The 18,770-nt window shown below is 39.4% G+C and overlaps 1 protein-coding gene across 4 annotated transcripts in view; it reads left to right on the plus strand.

The window, feature by feature from the left end:
- Positions 1 to 18,251, plus strand: part of TICAM2 (TIR domain containing adaptor molecule 2) — a 48,531-nt gene extending 30,280 nt beyond the window's left edge. For all 4 annotated transcript variants that reach the window (XM_023548976.2, XM_064276135.1, XM_064276129.1 and 1 more), the window contains one exon: positions 5,357 to 18,251. In XM_023548976.2, coding sequence (XP_023404744.1) covers positions 5,416 to 6,114 — 699 coding nt within the window. In that variant the 5' untranslated portion in view covers positions 5,357 to 5,415 and the 3' untranslated portion in view covers positions 6,115 to 18,251. The remainder of the gene's footprint in view (positions 1 to 5,356) is intronic.
- Positions 18,252 to 18,770: the final 519 nt, after the last annotated feature.

Below are 18,770 nucleotides of genomic sequence, written 5' to 3' on the forward strand. Positions count from 1 at the left end.
CAATGTTCTTTTTGTCGATGTAGAGGAATCCAAGTGATTTTTGTATGTTTATCTTATAACCTGAGACTCTGCCAAACTCTTCTATTAGTTTCAGTAGTTTTCTGGAGGATTCCTTAGGGTTTTCTGTGTATAAGATCATGTCATCTGCACATAGAGATAATTTTACCTCCTCTTTACCAATCCGGATGCCCTTTATTTCTTTGTCTAGCCTAATTGCTCTGGATAGGACCTCTAGCACAATGTTGAATAAGAGCGGTTATAAAGGGCATCTTTATCTGGTTCCTGTTCTCAAGGGAAATGCTTTCAGGCTCTCTCCATTTAGAGTGATGTTGGCTGTTGGCTTATAGATGCCCTTTATTATGTTGAGGAATTTTCCTTCAATTCCTATTTTGGTAAGAGTTTTTATCATAAATGGGTGTTGGACTTTGTCAAATGCCTTTTCTGCATCAATTGATAAGATCCTGTGGTTTTTGTCTTTTGTTTTATTTATGTGGTGGATTACATTAATGGTTTTTCTAATATTAAACCAGCCTTGCATACCTGGTATAAATCCCACTTGGTCATGGTGGATTATTTTTTTGATGTGTTGTTGAATTCTATTGGCTAGAATTTTGTTCAGGAGTTTTGCATCTACGTTCATGAAGGATATAGGTCTGTAATTTTCTTTTTCTGTGATGTCTTTACCTGGTTTTGGTATCAGGGAGATGGTGGCTTCATAGAAAGAGTTATGCAGTATTCCGTCATTTTCTATGCTTTGAAATACCTTTAGCAGTAGTGATGTTAACTCTTCTCTGAAAGTTTGGTAGAACTCTGCAGTAAAGCCGTCCAGGCCAGGGCTTTTTTTTGTTGGGAGTTTTTTGATTACCTTTTCAATCTCTTTTTTTGTTATGGGTCTATTTAGTTGTTCTACTTCTGAATGTGTTAGTTTAGGTAGGTAGTGTTTTTCCAGGAATTCATCCATTTCTTCTAGGTTTGCAAATTTGTTAGAGTACAATTTTTCGTAATAATCTGATATGATTCTTTTAATTTCAGTTGGGTCTGTTGTGATGTGGCCCATCTCGTTTCTTATTTGGGTTATTTGTTTCCTTTCCTGTATTTCTTTAGTCAGTCTAGCCAATGGTTTATCAATTTTGTTAATTTTTTCAAAGAACCAGCTTTTGGCTTTGTTAATTCTTTCAATTGTTTTTCTGTTCTCTAATTTTTTTTAATTCATTTAGTTCAGCTCTAATTTTTATTATTTGTTTTCTTCTGGTGCCTGATGGATTCTTTTGTTGCTCACTTTCTATTTGTTTAAGTTGTCAGGACAGTTCTCTGATTTTGGCTCTTTCTTCTTTTTGTATGTGTGCATTTATCGATATAAATTGGCCTCTGATCACCGCTTTTGCTGTGTCCCAGAGGTTTTGATAGGAAGTATTTTCGTTCTCCTTGCATTCTATGAATTTCTTTATTCCCTCCTTAATGTCTTCTATAACGCAGTCTTTTTTCAGCAGGGTATTGTTCAGTTTCCAACTATTTGATTTCTTTTCCCTAATTCTTCTGTTATTGATTTCCACTTTTATGGCCTTATGGTCTGAGAAGATGCTTTGTAATATTTCGATGTTTTGGATTCTGCAGAGGTTTGTTTTATGACCTAATATGTGGTCTATTCTAGAGAATGTTCCATGTGCGCTATAAAAATAGTATACTTTGCAGCAGTTGGGTGGAGAGTTCTGTATAAGTCAATGAGGTCAAGTTGGTTGATTGTTGCAATTAAGTCTTTCGTGTCTCTATTGAGCTTCTTACTGGATGTCCTGTCCTTCTCCGAAAGTGGTGTGTTGAAGTCTCCTACTATAATTGTGGAGGTGTCTATCTCACTTTTCAGTTCTGTTAAAGTTTGTTTTATGTATCTTGCAGCCCTGTCATTGGGTGCATAAATATTTAATATGGTTATGTCTTCCTGGTCAATTGTCCCTTTTATCATTATGTAGTGTCCTTCTTTATCCTTTGTGGTGGATTTAAGTCTAAAGTCTATTTTGTCAGAAATTAATATTGCTACTCCTCTTCTTTTTTGCTTATTGTTTGCTTGATATATTTTTTTCCATCCTTTGAGTTTTAGTTTGTTTGTGTCTCTAAGTCTAAGGTGTGTCTCTTGTAGGCAGCATATTGATGGATTGTGTTTCTTTATCCAGTCTGAGACTCTCTCTTTATTGGTGTGTTTAGTCCATTTACATTCAGCGTAACTATAGATAAGTATGTGTTTAGTGCTGTCATTTTGATGCCTTTTTATGTGTGTTGTTGACAATTTCATTTTTCCACATACTTTTTTGTGCTGAGATGTTTTTCTTTGTAGATTGTGTGTTCCTCATTTTCATAGTATTTGACTTTATGTTCGTGGAGTCGTTACGTTTTTCTTGGTTTTTATTTTGAGTTATGGAGTTGTTATACCTCTTTGTGGTTACCTTAATATTTACCCCTATTTTTCTAAGTAGAAACCTCACTTGTATTGTCCTATATTGCCTTGTATCCCTCTCCATATGGCATAGTCCCCCTTTTTGATTATTGTGATCTTTTACATATTGACTTCAATGATTCCCTGTTTTGAGTGTTTTTTTTTTTATTTAAATTAATCTTAATTTGTTTTTGTGATTTCCCTATTTGAGTTGATATCAGGATGCTCTGTTCTGTGACCTTGTGTTGTGCTGGTATCTGATATTATTGGTTTTCTGACCAGTTTCCTTTAGTATTTCTTGTAGCTTTGGTTTGGTTTTTGCAAATTCTCTAAGCTTATGTTTATCTGTAAATGTCTTAATTTCGCCTTCATATTTCAGAGAGAGTTTTGCTGGATATATGATCCTTGGCTGGCAGTTCTTCTCCTTCAGTGCTCTGTATATGTCATCTCATTGCCTTCTTGCCTGCATGGTTTCTGCTGAGTAGTCTGAACTTATTCTTATTGATTCTCCATTGTAGGAGACCTTTCTTTTATCCCTGGCTGCTTTTAAAATTTTCTCTTTATCTTTGGTTTTGGCAAGTTTGATGATAATATGTCTTGGTGATTTTCTTTTTGGATCAATCTTAAATGGGGTTCCATGAGCATCTTGGATAGATATCCTTTCATCTTTCATGATGTCAGGGAAGTTTTCTGCCAACAGATCTTCAACTATTCTCTCTGTGTTTTCTGTCCTCCCTCCCTGTTCTGGGACTCCAATCACACGCAAGTTATTCTTCTTGATAGAGTCCCACAGGATTCTTAGGGTTTCTTCATTTTTTTTTTAATTCTTTTATCTGATTTTTTTTCAGCTATATTGGTGTTAATTCCCTGGTCCTCCAGATTTCCCACTTTGCATTCTAATTGCTCGAGTCTGTTCCTCTGACTTCCTATTGCGTTGTCTAATTCTGTGATTTTATTGTTAATCTTTTGGATTTCTGAATGCTGTCTGTCTATGGATTCTTGCAACTTATTAATTTTTCCACTATGTTCTTGAATAATCTTTTTGAGTTCTTTAACTGCTTTATCAGTGTGTTCCTTGGCTTTTTCTGTAGATTGCCTTATTTCATTTCTGAGGTCATCCCTGATGTCTTGAAGCATTCTGTAAATTAGTTTTTTATATTCTGTATCTGGCAATTCCAGGATTGTATCTTCATTTGGGAAAGATTTTGATTCTTTAGTTTGGGGGGTTGTAGAAGCAGTCATGGTCTGCTTCTTTATGTGGTTTGATATTGACTGCTGTCTCCGAGCCATCACTAAGACATTGTAGTGATTTATTCTATATTTGCTCACTGAGTCTTATTTTGTTTTGTTTTCTTTCAATATACTTGGATGGGCTACGAGATTGCGCTGTCGTGATTGTTGTAGCCCTTGACTCACTTATGTCCTATTACCAGTTGGTTTGGGCTGTTACCAGATATATAAGCCTGAATCCATTCACTATTCTTGAGTAGAATCTGATTTTAGGTCATCAAGTGTGTGATGCAGACTGTCACCTATCCATCTAGAGAAGTAGTGTGATAGTTGTGTGCACCAGATTCCAGTAGCAGCTGGGGTTCACTCTCCGGGGGGCGGGGGGCAGGATGCTGACAGGTTTCCCCCAAGTGTCAGTAAGGTAGGTGTGTCTCTATTCCTAAAGTACCTTGGTAGGTGGGCTCTGCAGCTGTACCTTAGGTCCCCAATGCAAGTACCTCTACAGATTGGTAGGTGTCACCCTCCTTAGACCCCTAAGGCAGGAGGCTAGGTGGTCTGGGGGGAGCTTCAGCCCTCAGCTCCCTGTTGTGGGTCAGTGAGGGCGCTGTTGAATACACAGAGATATCAGACCTGGGAAACTTGCCTTTCCAGTAAATCTGCTAAAACAATTGCAGACAGATCCCTATCAGAAGTGCCTTTGCATTATAATAGCCACCTTGTTCCCTGTAGGGATGAAAGCCCTAGTCTGTGGATCACATATGCTTGGGTGGAGCTTGTTCTGTGTTTTTAGTCCAATTAGGGAAGGATTTTTGGTCCCTGGGTGTTTTGTAGTTGCTTCTCTCAGGCCAGGAGAATGGGTTAGGAAAAGACCAAAAAAGGAGGAAAAGAAAGAAGGAAAAACCGCAGGGCAGTTTACTCTCTGGCTCAGGAAATTCCAATGTTAATGAAGCCGCCTGGGAAGGGGAGGGGAGAGTTCAGATAAATAGGAGAGAGTAGCACCCGGGAATATAGACAAAGTTACTTATCTTGCTTGGGATGACTGTTTTATCTGACATTCCAGAGGGGCTTCTCGACTGTGTGTGCTGGCTGGGTAGAGAGTGCCCCCGAGGGTCAGGCCCACGTCCCGTGCTTGCGCTGTCTCAGAAGCCATGGTTAGTTCCTCCGCTCCCAGTCCAAAGCCCAGTGCCAAGGTTCCCCGGCTGGGACGCAGCACTCCCAGCTCCAAAACCAGTTGCTGCCTCCCGGTGACTTCTCCTCTTGTCAGCCGCGTTGCTGCGCTGCCTGTGTGCACTGGCTGGGCTTCCCCTGAGGTCAGTTCAGGGGGCTAGGGTTGCGCCCCATGTTTGCGCCCTCTCGGGATGCTGCGCTCTGCTCCCCTGCTCCCAGTCCAAAGCCCGGCGCCGGGGTTTCCTGACTGGGACACTGGCTCCAGGCTCTGAAAACAGTCGCTGCTTCCCCGTGGTTGTTCATTCTCGGTCTCTGTCACTCAGGTCAACTCTTTAGATCTGTGTTTGATGGTCAGGGTTCGTAGATTGTCATGTATGTGATCGATTCACTTGTTTTTCCGAGCCTTTGTTGCAAGAGGGATCGGAGGTAGCATCTACCTAGTCAGCCATCTTGGCCCCCATCCACCACTCATTTTTAATGTTTTGATTAAATTTATAATATTCATTTGCTTTGTTATTTCTTTTTTTTTAGAATGAAAAGAGGTGCTGAGGAATAAATAAAGCTCTACACTTCTTACTTGAATATTTATAATGGGTACTGGGAAGTCTAAAATAGATCCCTGCCCTCTTTCTCTCTCTTTGGGTAAAAGCCACATTGTGGATACAAGTCCAAGACGTCATGAGTCAGAGTCCAAGAAATCAGACAAACTCCCCCTACGTGATCGGGCTGAGCATATCTGTACAACAGAGAAGCCAGCAGGAGAGCAGGAGAGAGTGGAAGAGATGCCTGAAGAGGAAGCAGAAGAAGAGGTGTTCTTCAAATTTGTAATACTGCATGCGGAAAGCGACATAAATGAAGCCCTCAGGGTCCAGAATCTGCTACAAGATGACTTTGGTGTCAAACCTGGAATAATCTTTGCTGAGATGCCATGTGGCAAACAGCATTTACAGAATTTAGATGATGCTGTAAATGGGTCTGCATGGACAATCTTATTGTTGACTGAAAACTTTTTGAGAGATACCTGGTGTAAGTTCCAGTTCTATTCTTCCCTAATGAACTCTGTCAACAGGCAGCACAAATACAACTCTGTTATACCCATGCGGCCCCTAAACAATTCCCTTCCCCGAGAAAGGACTCCCTTTGCTCTGCGAACCATCAATGCCCTAGAGGAAGGAAGTCGTGGCTTTCATACTCAAGTAGAAAGAATTTTTCAGGAGTCTGTATATAAGACACAAAAAACTATATGGCAAGAGACAAGAAATACAGCAGGAAGGCAATTTATTGACTGAGACAAAACTCATAACACATGGCTGGGTCTTGTAAAATAAATGACTTGTCTTCACTTAAGAAAGGGATTTCTATGAAATTTTTAAATAAAAGAGAGCCTTATTCTTACAGAAACCAACGGCACAAAGGAAAGAAATTTCTGCAGGACAACCTACGGAAATGTAGTACTTTTTTAACTAAATTTTTATTTTTGGAGAAAATATATACAACAAAACATGCACGTACTCAAAAATTTCTCTATGTACAGATCAGTGCCATTGGTTACAATTGTCACATTGTGTTACCATTCTCACTATCTCTACCCATATTTTTTCACCATCATTAACTTTTACTCTCTTTGCCCCTTAAAGTTCTTCTCCGTGCTTTAGAGTTACTGTTGTCAATTTGCTATTATACAGATAATTCTTTAAAAGAGTACAATGTTCAAGGCTGGCATTCTTTATTAATTGAGCTAAACTGTTGCTTTGTTTACAGATGACTTCATGGGGTATTTTTGGCTCAAGGTATAAAGATTATTTCCAGACAATAGATTCAGGGGTTTCCCCAGTCTCAGTGGATGTAGTAAGTCTGTTTTCTGTAAGAATTTGATGTTCTGTTCCACATTTTTCTTCCTTTTGATCAGGAGCCATCTATTGGGTCCTTGATCAAAATGTTTAGTAGTGGTAGCCCGGCACCAACCATTTCTTCTGGTCTCGTGGCAGAAGAGGTAGTAATTCATGAAAGCAGCTAGACCTGCAGTCCATTGCTTTCTCCAATTCTTGGGTATCCTTCTTCTACTGCTCCAGGCAAATAGAGATCAATTGTTTATCTTAGGTGGCTTCTGGCTTTTAAGACTCCAGTTGCTATAGAAATGCAGTACATTTTGATGACTTGATAAACTCAAGATTATCAAAGTTTCAAGAACTTTTATGGTTTTCCTAGTTTATGGATATGACAAAGAGTATTCTCAATTGATACTTCTTGTATTGAACCCTGGACAGAAACATATGTGATAGACATTTAAAAATGCTTCCATTTTCTGAGTTTTGTTCTTCTCAAAGGACACAGAAGAAAATGTTCCCAAGAGATCTTACCACCTTCTCTTCTGAGGCAGTTTTTACAAATGTTATAATAAAACATTCCCGTTATTGTCACCCAGAAATATGGATTGCAGGAAAAGAAGATTTAGAGTGTTGAGTGCTGATGTATGTGAAATAAAAAGTAGACATGAGCACGATGAAACTTCCTAAAAGAATCTAGTCAAAAATGTTTCCTTTCTGCTGGAATTTGCACATTTGGAGTCCACCATTGATTAGCAGTCCATTTGATCGTATGGTGGTTAGACTCCATGGATTGGTGTTGAGATGTCCCCTGGAGCCTGGAGTGTTCCAACTTAGTCATTATCTGTAACTAAGGCTTTATTTGCAGAGCTTCTGAAAGGTGTATGATTGTGTCCATCTGATATTAAAGGAGCAATATCAAGCACAAATTGGGGACAGGGTGGAGTGTGAGTCACATTATGTTGTAACTGGAAAAACACCCCATGGGGAGTCGGGAGACCTGGTTCTAGTCCAATCTCTGCCATGGAGGACGAGTGTGACTGTAGGCAAGCCACTTCCTTTCCTTTATCTGTGAAATGAAAGGGTTGGATTGATGGATGCAAGAACCTTTGTCCACTCCCAGAATGTGAAAAACTAGGAACCAGAAAAGGGATCAGGTGGAAAAGATAGCATTTTATAATGTGACATATAGTATAATAGCTGCAGGAGCTTTATATATACTTATAATTAAAGAATAATTTTATATGTTTACAACTTAATTTGTTTTAAATCCTGTCTATTATACTTTTCTAGTAGCAGAAAAGAATAATAATACGTGCTTACTCAGGTTTTTAAAAATACATTTTTATAGAGACCTTTGAATAAAGACATTCTGCCTAATTTTTTTTTTCTCCCTATCCCCACTTCTCTTTATCCCCAAAGGGTTCAGTTTGGAGCCCTGGTGATGCAGTGGTTAAGAGCTACGGCTGTTAACCAAAAAGTCAGCAGTTTGAGTCCACCAGCTGCTCCTTGGAAACTGTATGGGGAAGTTCTACTCTGTCCTATAGGGTCAGAATAAACTCAATGGCAGTGGGTTTGGTTTTGGTTTGAGTATGGGGTCTGGTCACATGAAGAGCCATGAGTCTAAATGTTCCATGGAGAACATTTTCCAATAATCCTACAAGTCAAACCTTGTACTCTATTAAGACTTATTAAAGGAGAAGATTGTTTTCATTGCATGGTGACATTATCTTGACCTAAAGTCTCTGTCTATCATAGTGTCTTACTACTCACTTTTCTTTTTCAGTTTTAAATAATAAGTATTTTTGTTTGTTTGTTTGCCATAATGTTTCCTGTATCTCAAATTTCATGTACTAGTGAAACATTAACCACCCACCCTTCATGCCCACCGAACTTGGAGCAATTGATGATGGATGGTATTTTTAAAATAAATGTCTTTGTTCTTTATCCTTGACTAAGCTTGATTTCTAACTCCAGGGAAGATTAGTAGATCACCTGGCCTTTCTTCTTAGTCCAGAAGTTCTCTGAAACTTATTCGGCATTATAGCAACATGCAGGCCTCCACTGACAAATGAGCGGTGGCTGTGCGTGAGGCGCATTGGCTGGAAATTGAACCTGGGTTTCCCACATGGAAGGCAAGAATCTTACCATTGAACCACCACTGCCTGGTTTCCAGTGAAGATTATGGAAAAGGGTTTTGAAAAGAAGGATCAACCTGTACTCCTTCATAGAGCATCAGGCACAAGGTCTCACCTGATTTAGATTTAGTACTTTTTCATGATGAAGAAACTGAATAATGCTGAATAACTATATGTTGAAATTAAGAATTGTAACAAGGTATTATCAAAATAGCAAAACTGAGGATGAAAAGAGGTAAAGGTGTGGACTTAGTGCTGTGATGTGTGTGTATATATATATATGTCCACATGTATAGATATAGATACATAAACATGGAGAAATCCTGGGAAAAGGTGCCACAAGTTGGGGAGTTTCCACTCTGAGTAGTACTCTTTGGGCATTAATGCCCATCTGACGCTGCACATAAAAGAATCTGAGCTGTGCCTTATGTATGGGTTAGGATGCTTTCAGCTGTAAGAAACAGAAACTCAATGTCACATGGCCTAAACCACAAGGTAAATTTGTTATCTAATTGAATACGTCACCCAAGGTATGGTGGCTCAAAGGGTCATTAAAAACCCAGGTTTTCCCCCATCTTCTTGCTCTGCCATCCTCAGTGTTTCAGTTGAGTTCCCCTCAGAGTTGTAGCACGGCTGCTACAGTGCAGGCCCCACGTACAGACATGACAGTGTCCAGCATGATAAGATGATGGTAGTGGTCTGCCCAGTGGAGAAAAAAAATTTTTACCCTTGCATTATTTAAAATTGTTGATACCTGGTGATAATACAAAGCCAACTTGTAGTTTGACTTACAGTTGGTTTTATTATTATTTTTAAATTCCCTCTACCTGTACCCAGGGTGGCCTCCTTCCACTGAAACCTCCTTGCCCAGTGCTACTGCTGTGGAGCCAGACTCCAAAAACAAAACAAAAACCAATTGCCATTGAGTCAATTCCAACTCATGGCAACTGTCTTAGTCATCTAGTGCTGCTATAACAGAAACACCACAAGAAATTTAACGAAGAGAAATTTATTCTCTCACAGTTTAGTAGGCTAGAAGTCTAAATTCAGGGCGCCAGCTCCAGGGGAAGGCTTTTCTTTCTGTTGGCTCTTGTCATCAATCTTCCCCCGGTCTAGGAGATTCTGCTCACAGGAACTCTGGGTCCAAAGGACGTGCTCTACTTCTGGTGCTACTTTCTTGGTGGTATGAGGTCCCCCTGTCTCTCTGCTCACTTCTCTCTTTTCTATCTTGAAAGAGATTGGCTTAAGGCACAACTGGTCTTGTAGATTGCGTCCTGCCTCATTAACTGCCAATAATCCCATCTCATTAACATCAGAGAGAGAGGATTTACAACACTTAGGAGATTTATATCAGATAACAAAATGGTGGACAATCACACATACTGGGAATCATGGCCTAGCCAAGGTGACACATATTTTTTGAGGACATAATTCAATCTATAATAGTGACCCATATGTATCACAGTAAAACTGTACTGTATAGGGTTTTCAGTGGCTGTGATCTTTCAGAAGTAGATAACCAGGCATTTCTTCTGAGGTATCTCTGGGTGGATTTGAGCCGTCGAATGCTTAACCATTTGAGCCACCCAGGGATTCATGGAGTCAGATTTCCTGGATTTGGATTGCAGCTCTGTCCTCTGTAATTGTGATCTTAAGCAAGACACTTAACCTTTCTGTGTCTCAGCGTCCTCATCTAACAATAAAGATAATAATAGTGATACCTGCCTGAAAAGGTTATTGTGAGAACTAAATGAGATAATACATGTGAAGCACTCAATTAGTGCCTCACACGCAGCTGCCTTTATTGTTACCTGCACACATTTAATCTGCAACATTGGTTGAGTGGGAGGGCAAGTACAAGTTTATAACTACCCACAACCCCATTCTAGGAAACTTGCGTCTCTTTGGAGGGAGTTGACTTTAAACAAAGGAAAAGAAAGATGTTGGGCCTTGTTTTCACAGTCTCACATAGCCCAGTCTTACGCAGGGCAGGTCCCACCACGGCACTGAAGAGTGAGAGAAGCCCCTGATCAGCAAAAGATGCATGAGCTGGGTTGGTGGGTGTGGGTATGCAGGGAGCCAGTGGCAGGGAGGACAGGATGCAAGAGCGTGGCCCCATGACTCTAACAAGAAATTGGTCATAAACTAGAAAAACAGGAACGCAGAGTCTGAGAGTTCAGGGGAATGGTTTCCATGTGGAAACCTTCGACTCTCTTTTGTTGCTCCATACACTCAGAAGTAGTGAATTCTTATCTGGGTTTTGTGTACATTTGATTTTGAAGGCAGAAAATCCATTTAACTCAGCCTTTTTCTGGGGCTCAGCACTCTCAGATGATTTTGCCTTACCTGGGAATACAGGCTGTGTAAAGTTCAGTTAGAATGCACCTCCTTGAGGGAAGATGGGTGGGCCACAGTGAGATAAACATTAATCTATTTTCTCCTTTCTTTTCTTGGTTTCTACCCAAAATTCAACCACTTGCTTGCAGGGGTTAATCCTTTCTGGTGCAAGTCATGGCTGTTTTCCACTTCAGTCTGGTGTCCTTCACCTGTGGAGATCCAAAGGCATTAGCTGGGCCTTGGGGTGGGCCAAACCTCCTTTAGACCTCAGGCCTCGCTGTGTAGGGGGTGACACAACTAGTTACAGAGAGCAGTTCCCTCTGTATTCCCATCTACTACAGTTCATCCCTAAATCCCAATCCTGGTTGCTGATTGTGGGGATTATTTCAAAGCTTAAAAAAGCTCAAACACTTCATCTCAGAGTAGTGAGTACTAAATTCATACGCAGACAAGACTTTGCCAAACCATCTCACAGCTCGCAGAGAACTCTGTAAGAAAGAAGTCAAAGTAGAAAAGCACTTTCACGGGCTCATTGTGCCAAGGATTTAGAGGGTCTCAGTATAAATAAAGAAGGATCAGTAGTTGGAAAATACGGCCTTGGTGATAGAAACAATGCTGGAGATTGAATGATAGAATTTTGCAAGACCAATGACTTCTTCATTGCAAATACCTTCTTTCACCAACATAAACGGTGACTATACACATGGACCTCACCAGATGGAACACACAGAAATCAAATTGACTACATCTGTGGAAAGAGACGATGGAAAAGCTCAATATCATCAGTCAGAACAAGGCCAGGGGCCAACTGTGGAACAGACCATCAATTGCTCATACGCAAGTTCAAGCTGATACTGAAGAAAATCAGAGCAAGTCCACAAGAACCAAAATATGACCTTGAGTATATCCCACCTGAATTTAGAGACCATATGAAGAATAGATTTGATACATTCAACGCTCGTGACTGAAGACCAGACGAGTTGTGGAATGACATCAAGGACGCCATACATGAAGAAAGCAAGAGGTCATTGAAAAGACAGGAAAGAAAGAAGAAACCAAGATGGATGTCAAAGGACACTCTGAAACTTGCTCTCGAACGTCGAGCAGCTAAAGCAAAAGGGAAAATTGATGAAGTAAAAGAACTGAACAGAAGATTTCAAAGGGCGTCTAGAGGAGACAAAGTATTATAATGACATGTGCAAAGAGCTGGAGGTGGAAAACCAAAAGGGAAGAACACGCTCGGTGTTTCTCAAGCTGAAAGAACTGAAGAAAAAATTCAAGCCTCAAGTTGCAATAGTGAAGGATTCCATGGGGAAAATATTAAATGATGCAGGAACCATCAAAAGAAGATGGAAGGAATACACAGAGTCATTATACAAAAAGAATTAGTCGATGTTCAAGCATTTCAAGAGGTGGCATATGATCAGGAACTGATGGTACTGAAGGAAGAAGTCCAAGCTGCTCTGCATTGACAAAAAACAAGGCTCCAGGAATTGATGGAATATCAATTGAGATGTTTCAACAAACAGATGTAGCACTGGAGGAGCTCACTCATCTATGCCAAGAAATATGGAAAACAGCTTCCTGGCCAACTGACTGGAAAAGATCCATATTTATGCCTATTCTCAAGAAAGGTGACCCAACCGAATGTGGAAATTATAGAACAATATACCATTAATATTGCACGCAAGCAAAATTTTGCTGAAGATCATTCAAAAACGGCTGCAACATTATATCGACAGGGAACTGCCAGAAATTCAGGCTGGTTTCAGAAGAGGATGTGGAACCAGGGATATCCTTGCTGATATCAGATGGATCCTGGCTGAAAGCAGAGAATACCAGAAGGATGTTTACCTGTGTTTTATTGACTTTGCAAAGGCATTCAACTCTGTAGATCATAACAAACTATGGATAACATTGTGAAGAATGAGAATTCCAGAACACTTAATTGTGCTCATGAGGAACCTTTACAGAGATCAAGAGGTGGTTTTTTGTACAGAACAAGGGGATACTGATTGGTTTAAAGTCAGGAAAGGTGTGCGTCAGGGTTGTATTCTTTCACCATACCTATTTAATCTGTATGCTGAACAAATAATCCCAGAAGGTGGACTATATGAAGAAGAATGGGGCATCAGGATTGGAGGATGACTCATTAACAACCTGCGTTATGCAGATGACACAACCTTGCTTGCTGAAAGTGAAGAGGACTTGAAGCACTTTCTAATGAAGATCAAAGACCACAGCCTTCAGTATGGATTGCACCTCAACATAAAGCAAACAAAAATCCTCACAACTGGACCAATGAGCAATATCATGATACATGGAGAAAAGATTGAAGTTGTCAAGGATTTCATTTTACTTGGATCCACAATCAACAGCCACGGAAGCAGCAGTCAAGAAACCAAGACGCATTGCATTGCGTAAATCTGCTGCATAGGACCTCTTTGAAGTGTTGAAGAGCGAAGATGTCACCTTGAAGACTAATGTGCGCCTGACCCAAGCCATGGTATTTTCAATCACATCGTATGTATGTGAAATCTGGACAATGAAAAAGGAAGACAGAAGAAGAATTGACGCCTTTGAATTCTGGTGTTGAATTCTGGTGAAGAATATCGAATATGCGGTGGACTGCCAAAAGAATGAACAAATCTGTCTTAGAAGAAGTACATTCAGAATGCTCCTCAGAGGCAAGGATGGTGAAACTGGGTCTTACATACTTTGGACATGTTGTCAGGAGGGATCAGTCCCTGGAGAAGGACATCATGCTTGGCAGAGTACAGGGTCAGCAGAAAAGAGGAAGACCCTCAACGAGGTGGATTGACACAGTGTCTGCAACAATGAGCTCAAGCATAACAACAATTGTAAAGATGGCTCAGGACTGGGCAGTGTTCGTTCTGTTGTGCATAGGGTCGCTATGAGTTGGAACTGACTTGACAGCACCAAACAACAACAGTATAAATACCCAATTTAGGAGAATCATCTCAGGGCAGGGTAGGAAACTACATGTCATACTTCAGTGTCGAGTAACACTGTTTCCCACTTTAGGTAAGGCTTGTTGACATGTGGCCAGGGTGGGGTTGGCCTATGGCTTGTGAGGATCTATTTCTATGACTGTGTTGCTGGTGAGATAGGATTTAGTGTGTTTGCCCTGGGAAGTCAGCACTGTATGTATGCCTTTCCTCCTCTTCACAGTCTCACATTGCCCTGTCTTACAGTACCAGCTGGGCTGCCACAGAACATAACTGTACCCTCTGTACTTGCAAAGTTGTCTGAGGGGCAAGAAGGATATTTCAGATAGATACCAAGCCCTTGATAAATTGAAACACAGCATGTGAAAACTGACATTCTTAAGCCAGTGACTCAAAGGAATGAACTAATATAGGATTTATAGATGGTTGATATAGATCTAATGTTCCTTATGAGATTCCAAGTAGAAATTTTATTAGGTTTTGAACATTAGTGGCTGGATAAGACAATATCTTTATATAAATTTTTATTCTAGATCATATTTTGCAATCCTTACTGTCAATTAAAACATTATTTGAGTTATGGTAAGTAGTACTTCAAAGTGCCATCAATTAAAAACTCTGAGCGTGAAAATTATTTCCCCCAAAACTGAGTAAGTTAGCTTGTCGGGGGAATGAAAGAAAACATGGATGCTCTTTCTTCTCCTTTGCCAGTAGACTGGCTCTCACAACTGTTTACTCCAACGTCTGTACCCGTTCACACCTCTTCCTTTCTGGCATGAGCAAGACTTGTTCTGGAGGAAAATAACTCCTTAATTTGGCATAATGCTCCTCCCATTCTTGTCAAATATGAGTTAGTTCTGAGTCATTTTACTCTGAGGTGAATAAATAGTGGTGCTTTTATTAGCAAATAACAGTAACCATGTAAGCAGTTTCACAAGCTCATTAGGAATGTTCTTTTTGGCTACCCACTCAAACAACAGGTTTTAAACCAGGAAATCTCTACAAACTAGCTCCTTCCAGGGGATTTCCACTTATACATTGAGCAGGACACGTAACGAGCTTTACAGACTTCTTAAGTATGTTTATAAATAAAACACTATCACATGAAAATGTCCTCAATTATATTGTGGTGATGATTACACACTCTGAATGTACTAAAAACCATTGAATTGTATGCTTCAGTGGGTAAATCTTGTGGTTTCTGAATTACATCTCAATAATGAACAATCCTTTAAAAAAAAAAAGTGAAAAACAACACCAACAACAAAACACTATCACAGCAACCACTGTGGAACATGATTTGGCAATGTTGAAGATGGGCACATCTTGTGAAGCCCTAGAGATGCGTTCCCACAGATACTCGAAAAGCCATGTGTGAGGAGGGTATTTATTGCCATATTTTGTAATACTGAAAAACAGGAAACAACCTAAATATCCATCAATAGGAGAATGCATAAATATGTTATGGCATGTTCATACAATCAAATATTATAGAACATTTAAAATTACTAACTAGATCAACATGGATAAACTTCAAAAACATAATGCTGGGGGCAGCAAATATGGACAATACGGAATAATATGGACAATCTGATACCCTTTACATAAAGCTTAAAAACATATAAAACAGCACTATATTTTTAATGGATACACACATAGGTGATGGTCTATTATTTTCCATATTTGTCTGTACGTTTGAAACATTTCATGATCAGTTTTTCAGCTAGCACACACTTGTAGTTGTGTTATGTACTTAGATTCCTTACATGTGCAGTGAGTTTAGAAATGAAAAATTAGGAAGGCCGTCAACAGATAAATCAGTTAGAGACAAACATATGCTGTTAATAATAGATCTCATTTTTGAGCACCTACTGTGTCAGACAGTTATTCCCCAAATTCCTATAAGATTCCTCAATATTCTCAAATTCTTATAGCCATTCCTATATAGTGGGTCTTATCATGCCCAATTTTAGTCCCAGGAAACTGAAGCTGGAGACATAAGTCATTTTCCTAAGATGATGGACTGGTAGATGATGAAGTCGTTAGACTATCCAGTGGTCTGGCTCCAAAGTCTGGTGGGTCTTGGGCTCCATGAAGCTGCTTCTCAGTGAATCAGCCTGCTTTTCCCATGGTGGAGAATCTTAGAAGAGGTTGTACAAAGAGAGAACCACAGCAATTTCTATCTGAGAACACGAAAAGACATGGTGAGGCTACCCTAGTCTTAGTCTTCTTTGCTCAGTATGAATAATTTATGTGTAGGAATCAGGACATTTGTGTCCTAATCCCACTGTGCTACTTTCTAGCACATCAGCTAACTTTTCCAGTCTGCATTCTTTTCCTCCAGAAGACTCAGCGTTGCAGTAGCTGATTTCTAACATTTTTTTCTAGCTGTATAATTATTTCTGAGCTCTAAGAACTAAGATCTCCACCAATTCTAAAATGCTTTCCTTTTTTTGTTGTTGTTGCATTTTCTTCACTTCAATTTTTGAAGGAGTGTCACTCAGCACTTCCCTTTTACAAATTCCATGTCCTTTGGAAGTGCCTGTGTTATAAACACAATGCTCTTCCAGTGTAGCCTATAAGCGTCTAGAGCAAAAAGAGGATGGCGGTGCCACTTAGCTGTGAACAAGACTTCAATATGTTTGGCATAGTAATTTAGAGTTTCTTAGGATTTCTGTTCTGCTTTGCTTTGTTTTGCTTGCTTTCTTTGCTCATGTTAGTTGATACATACATTAAAGAGAAAGCTGCTTTGATTCAGAGGGAGGAAGAACAATGAGGGGAGGCAAGATAAGTGGGAATAGTGTGTATTTCAGGAAAATTAGTGTTGAAAACTCCAGGATACATATAAATATGTATTTTTCTGTGTTTTCTGAATGAAACGGTTGTTCAGCAATGCATGACACCTTGACTAAAGGAAAGAAATATAGACATGCACATCCATTGTGATCTGTGAATTTCAGGAGGGGGTAACTCCAGAAAAAAACTTCTCATGCTTAGGTCTTTGCATATATAAAATTACTATAATATACAATGCTATATGTTTTGATGAAAGTGCAGCCTGTAGAGCCAGTTTTGCCATTACTGGTTCAGTAATTTCATGCAAATTAGTTAACCTTTCTATGCTTTACTTGCCTCATCTGTAAAATGGAAATCATAGTAATGACTACTTCTTAGAGTTGGGAAAAGTAAATGAGTTAATACGGGTTAATATGGGTTAGGTACCTAAAATAGGGGAAATAAGGTATTCTGGGAAGCCACATTTGTCCTGACCTTGCCCATTGTTTATGGTTGACTGCCAAGGAATTTGAGGCACATCTTGACAGTGACCCTACTTTTTCTTCGCCTTCTAGTCCTAGCTAGAGCAATAAGTCAAGAAAAATAAATAAAGGTGATCCAAATTGAAAAGAGAGAAGTAAAACTATCCCTATTTGCAGATGATATGATCCTATACATAGAGAACCCCAAAGATTCCACAAGAGAACTACTGGAACTAATAGAAAGAGTCTGCAGAATAGCAGGATACAAGATCAAGATACAGAAGTCAGATGTATTCCTATACACCAATAAAGAGAACTTCAAAAAGGAAATCAAGAAAACAATACCATTTAAAATAGCCCCTAAAAAGTTAAAATACTTAGCAATAAATTTAACCAAGGATGTAAAATTCCTGTACAAATAAAACTACAAAACACTATTGCAAGAAACCCAAAGAGACCTACATAAATGGAAAAACATACCATGCTCATGGATAGGAAGACTCAATGTTGTGAAAATGTGAATCCTACCCAAAGCGATCTACGATATGATGTAATTTCAATCCAAATACCAATAGCATTCTTTAACGAGATGGAATAACTAATCATCAACTTTATATGGGAAGAAAAGAGGACCCAGATAAGCAAAGCATTATTGAAGAAAAAGAACAAAGTTGGAGGCCTTCTACTACCTGATCTCGGCCACAGTAATCCAAACTGCCTGGAACTGGTAAAATGACACACAAATAGACCAACGGTACAGAATCAAGAATCCAGATGTAAATCCATCCACCTATGGGCAGCTGATCTTTGACAAGGGCCCAAAGTCCATTAAATGAGGAAGATGGTGCTGGCAAAACTGGGTGTCCATCAGTAAAAAAAAAAAAAAATGGAACAGGACCCATACCTCACACCATACACAGAAACTAACTCAGAATGGATCAAAGACCTAAATATAAAATCTAAAACGACAAAGATCATGGAAGGAAAAATAAGGACAATGCTAGTGGCCCTAATACTTGGCATAAATTCAATACAAACCATAACTAATAATTCACAAACACGAGAAGATATGCTAGATAACTGGAAACACTTATGCTCATCAAAAGACTTCACCAAAAGAGTAAAAAGAGAACCTACAGACTGGGAAAAAAATTTTGGCTATGACATATCCAACAAGGGTTTATTCTCTAAAATCTATAAAACACTTCAATACCTCAATAACAAAAAGACAAATAATCCAATTTAAAAACAGACAAAGGATATGAACAGACACTTCACCGAAGAGGATACATAAGGAGATGCTTGCAATCATTAGCCATTACAGAAATGCAAATCAAAACTACAGTCTCGTGGACACTTGAGACTGTGTTGGCATCTTCTGTCTGGAGGGGGGATGGGAGGATAGAGAGAGTTGGAAG

Source organism: Loxodonta africana, chromosome 2 (assembly GCF_030014295.1).
Source record: "Loxodonta africana isolate mLoxAfr1 chromosome 2, mLoxAfr1.hap2, whole genome shotgun sequence".
Lineage (NCBI taxonomy): Eukaryota > Metazoa > Chordata > Mammalia > Proboscidea > Elephantidae > Loxodonta > Loxodonta africana.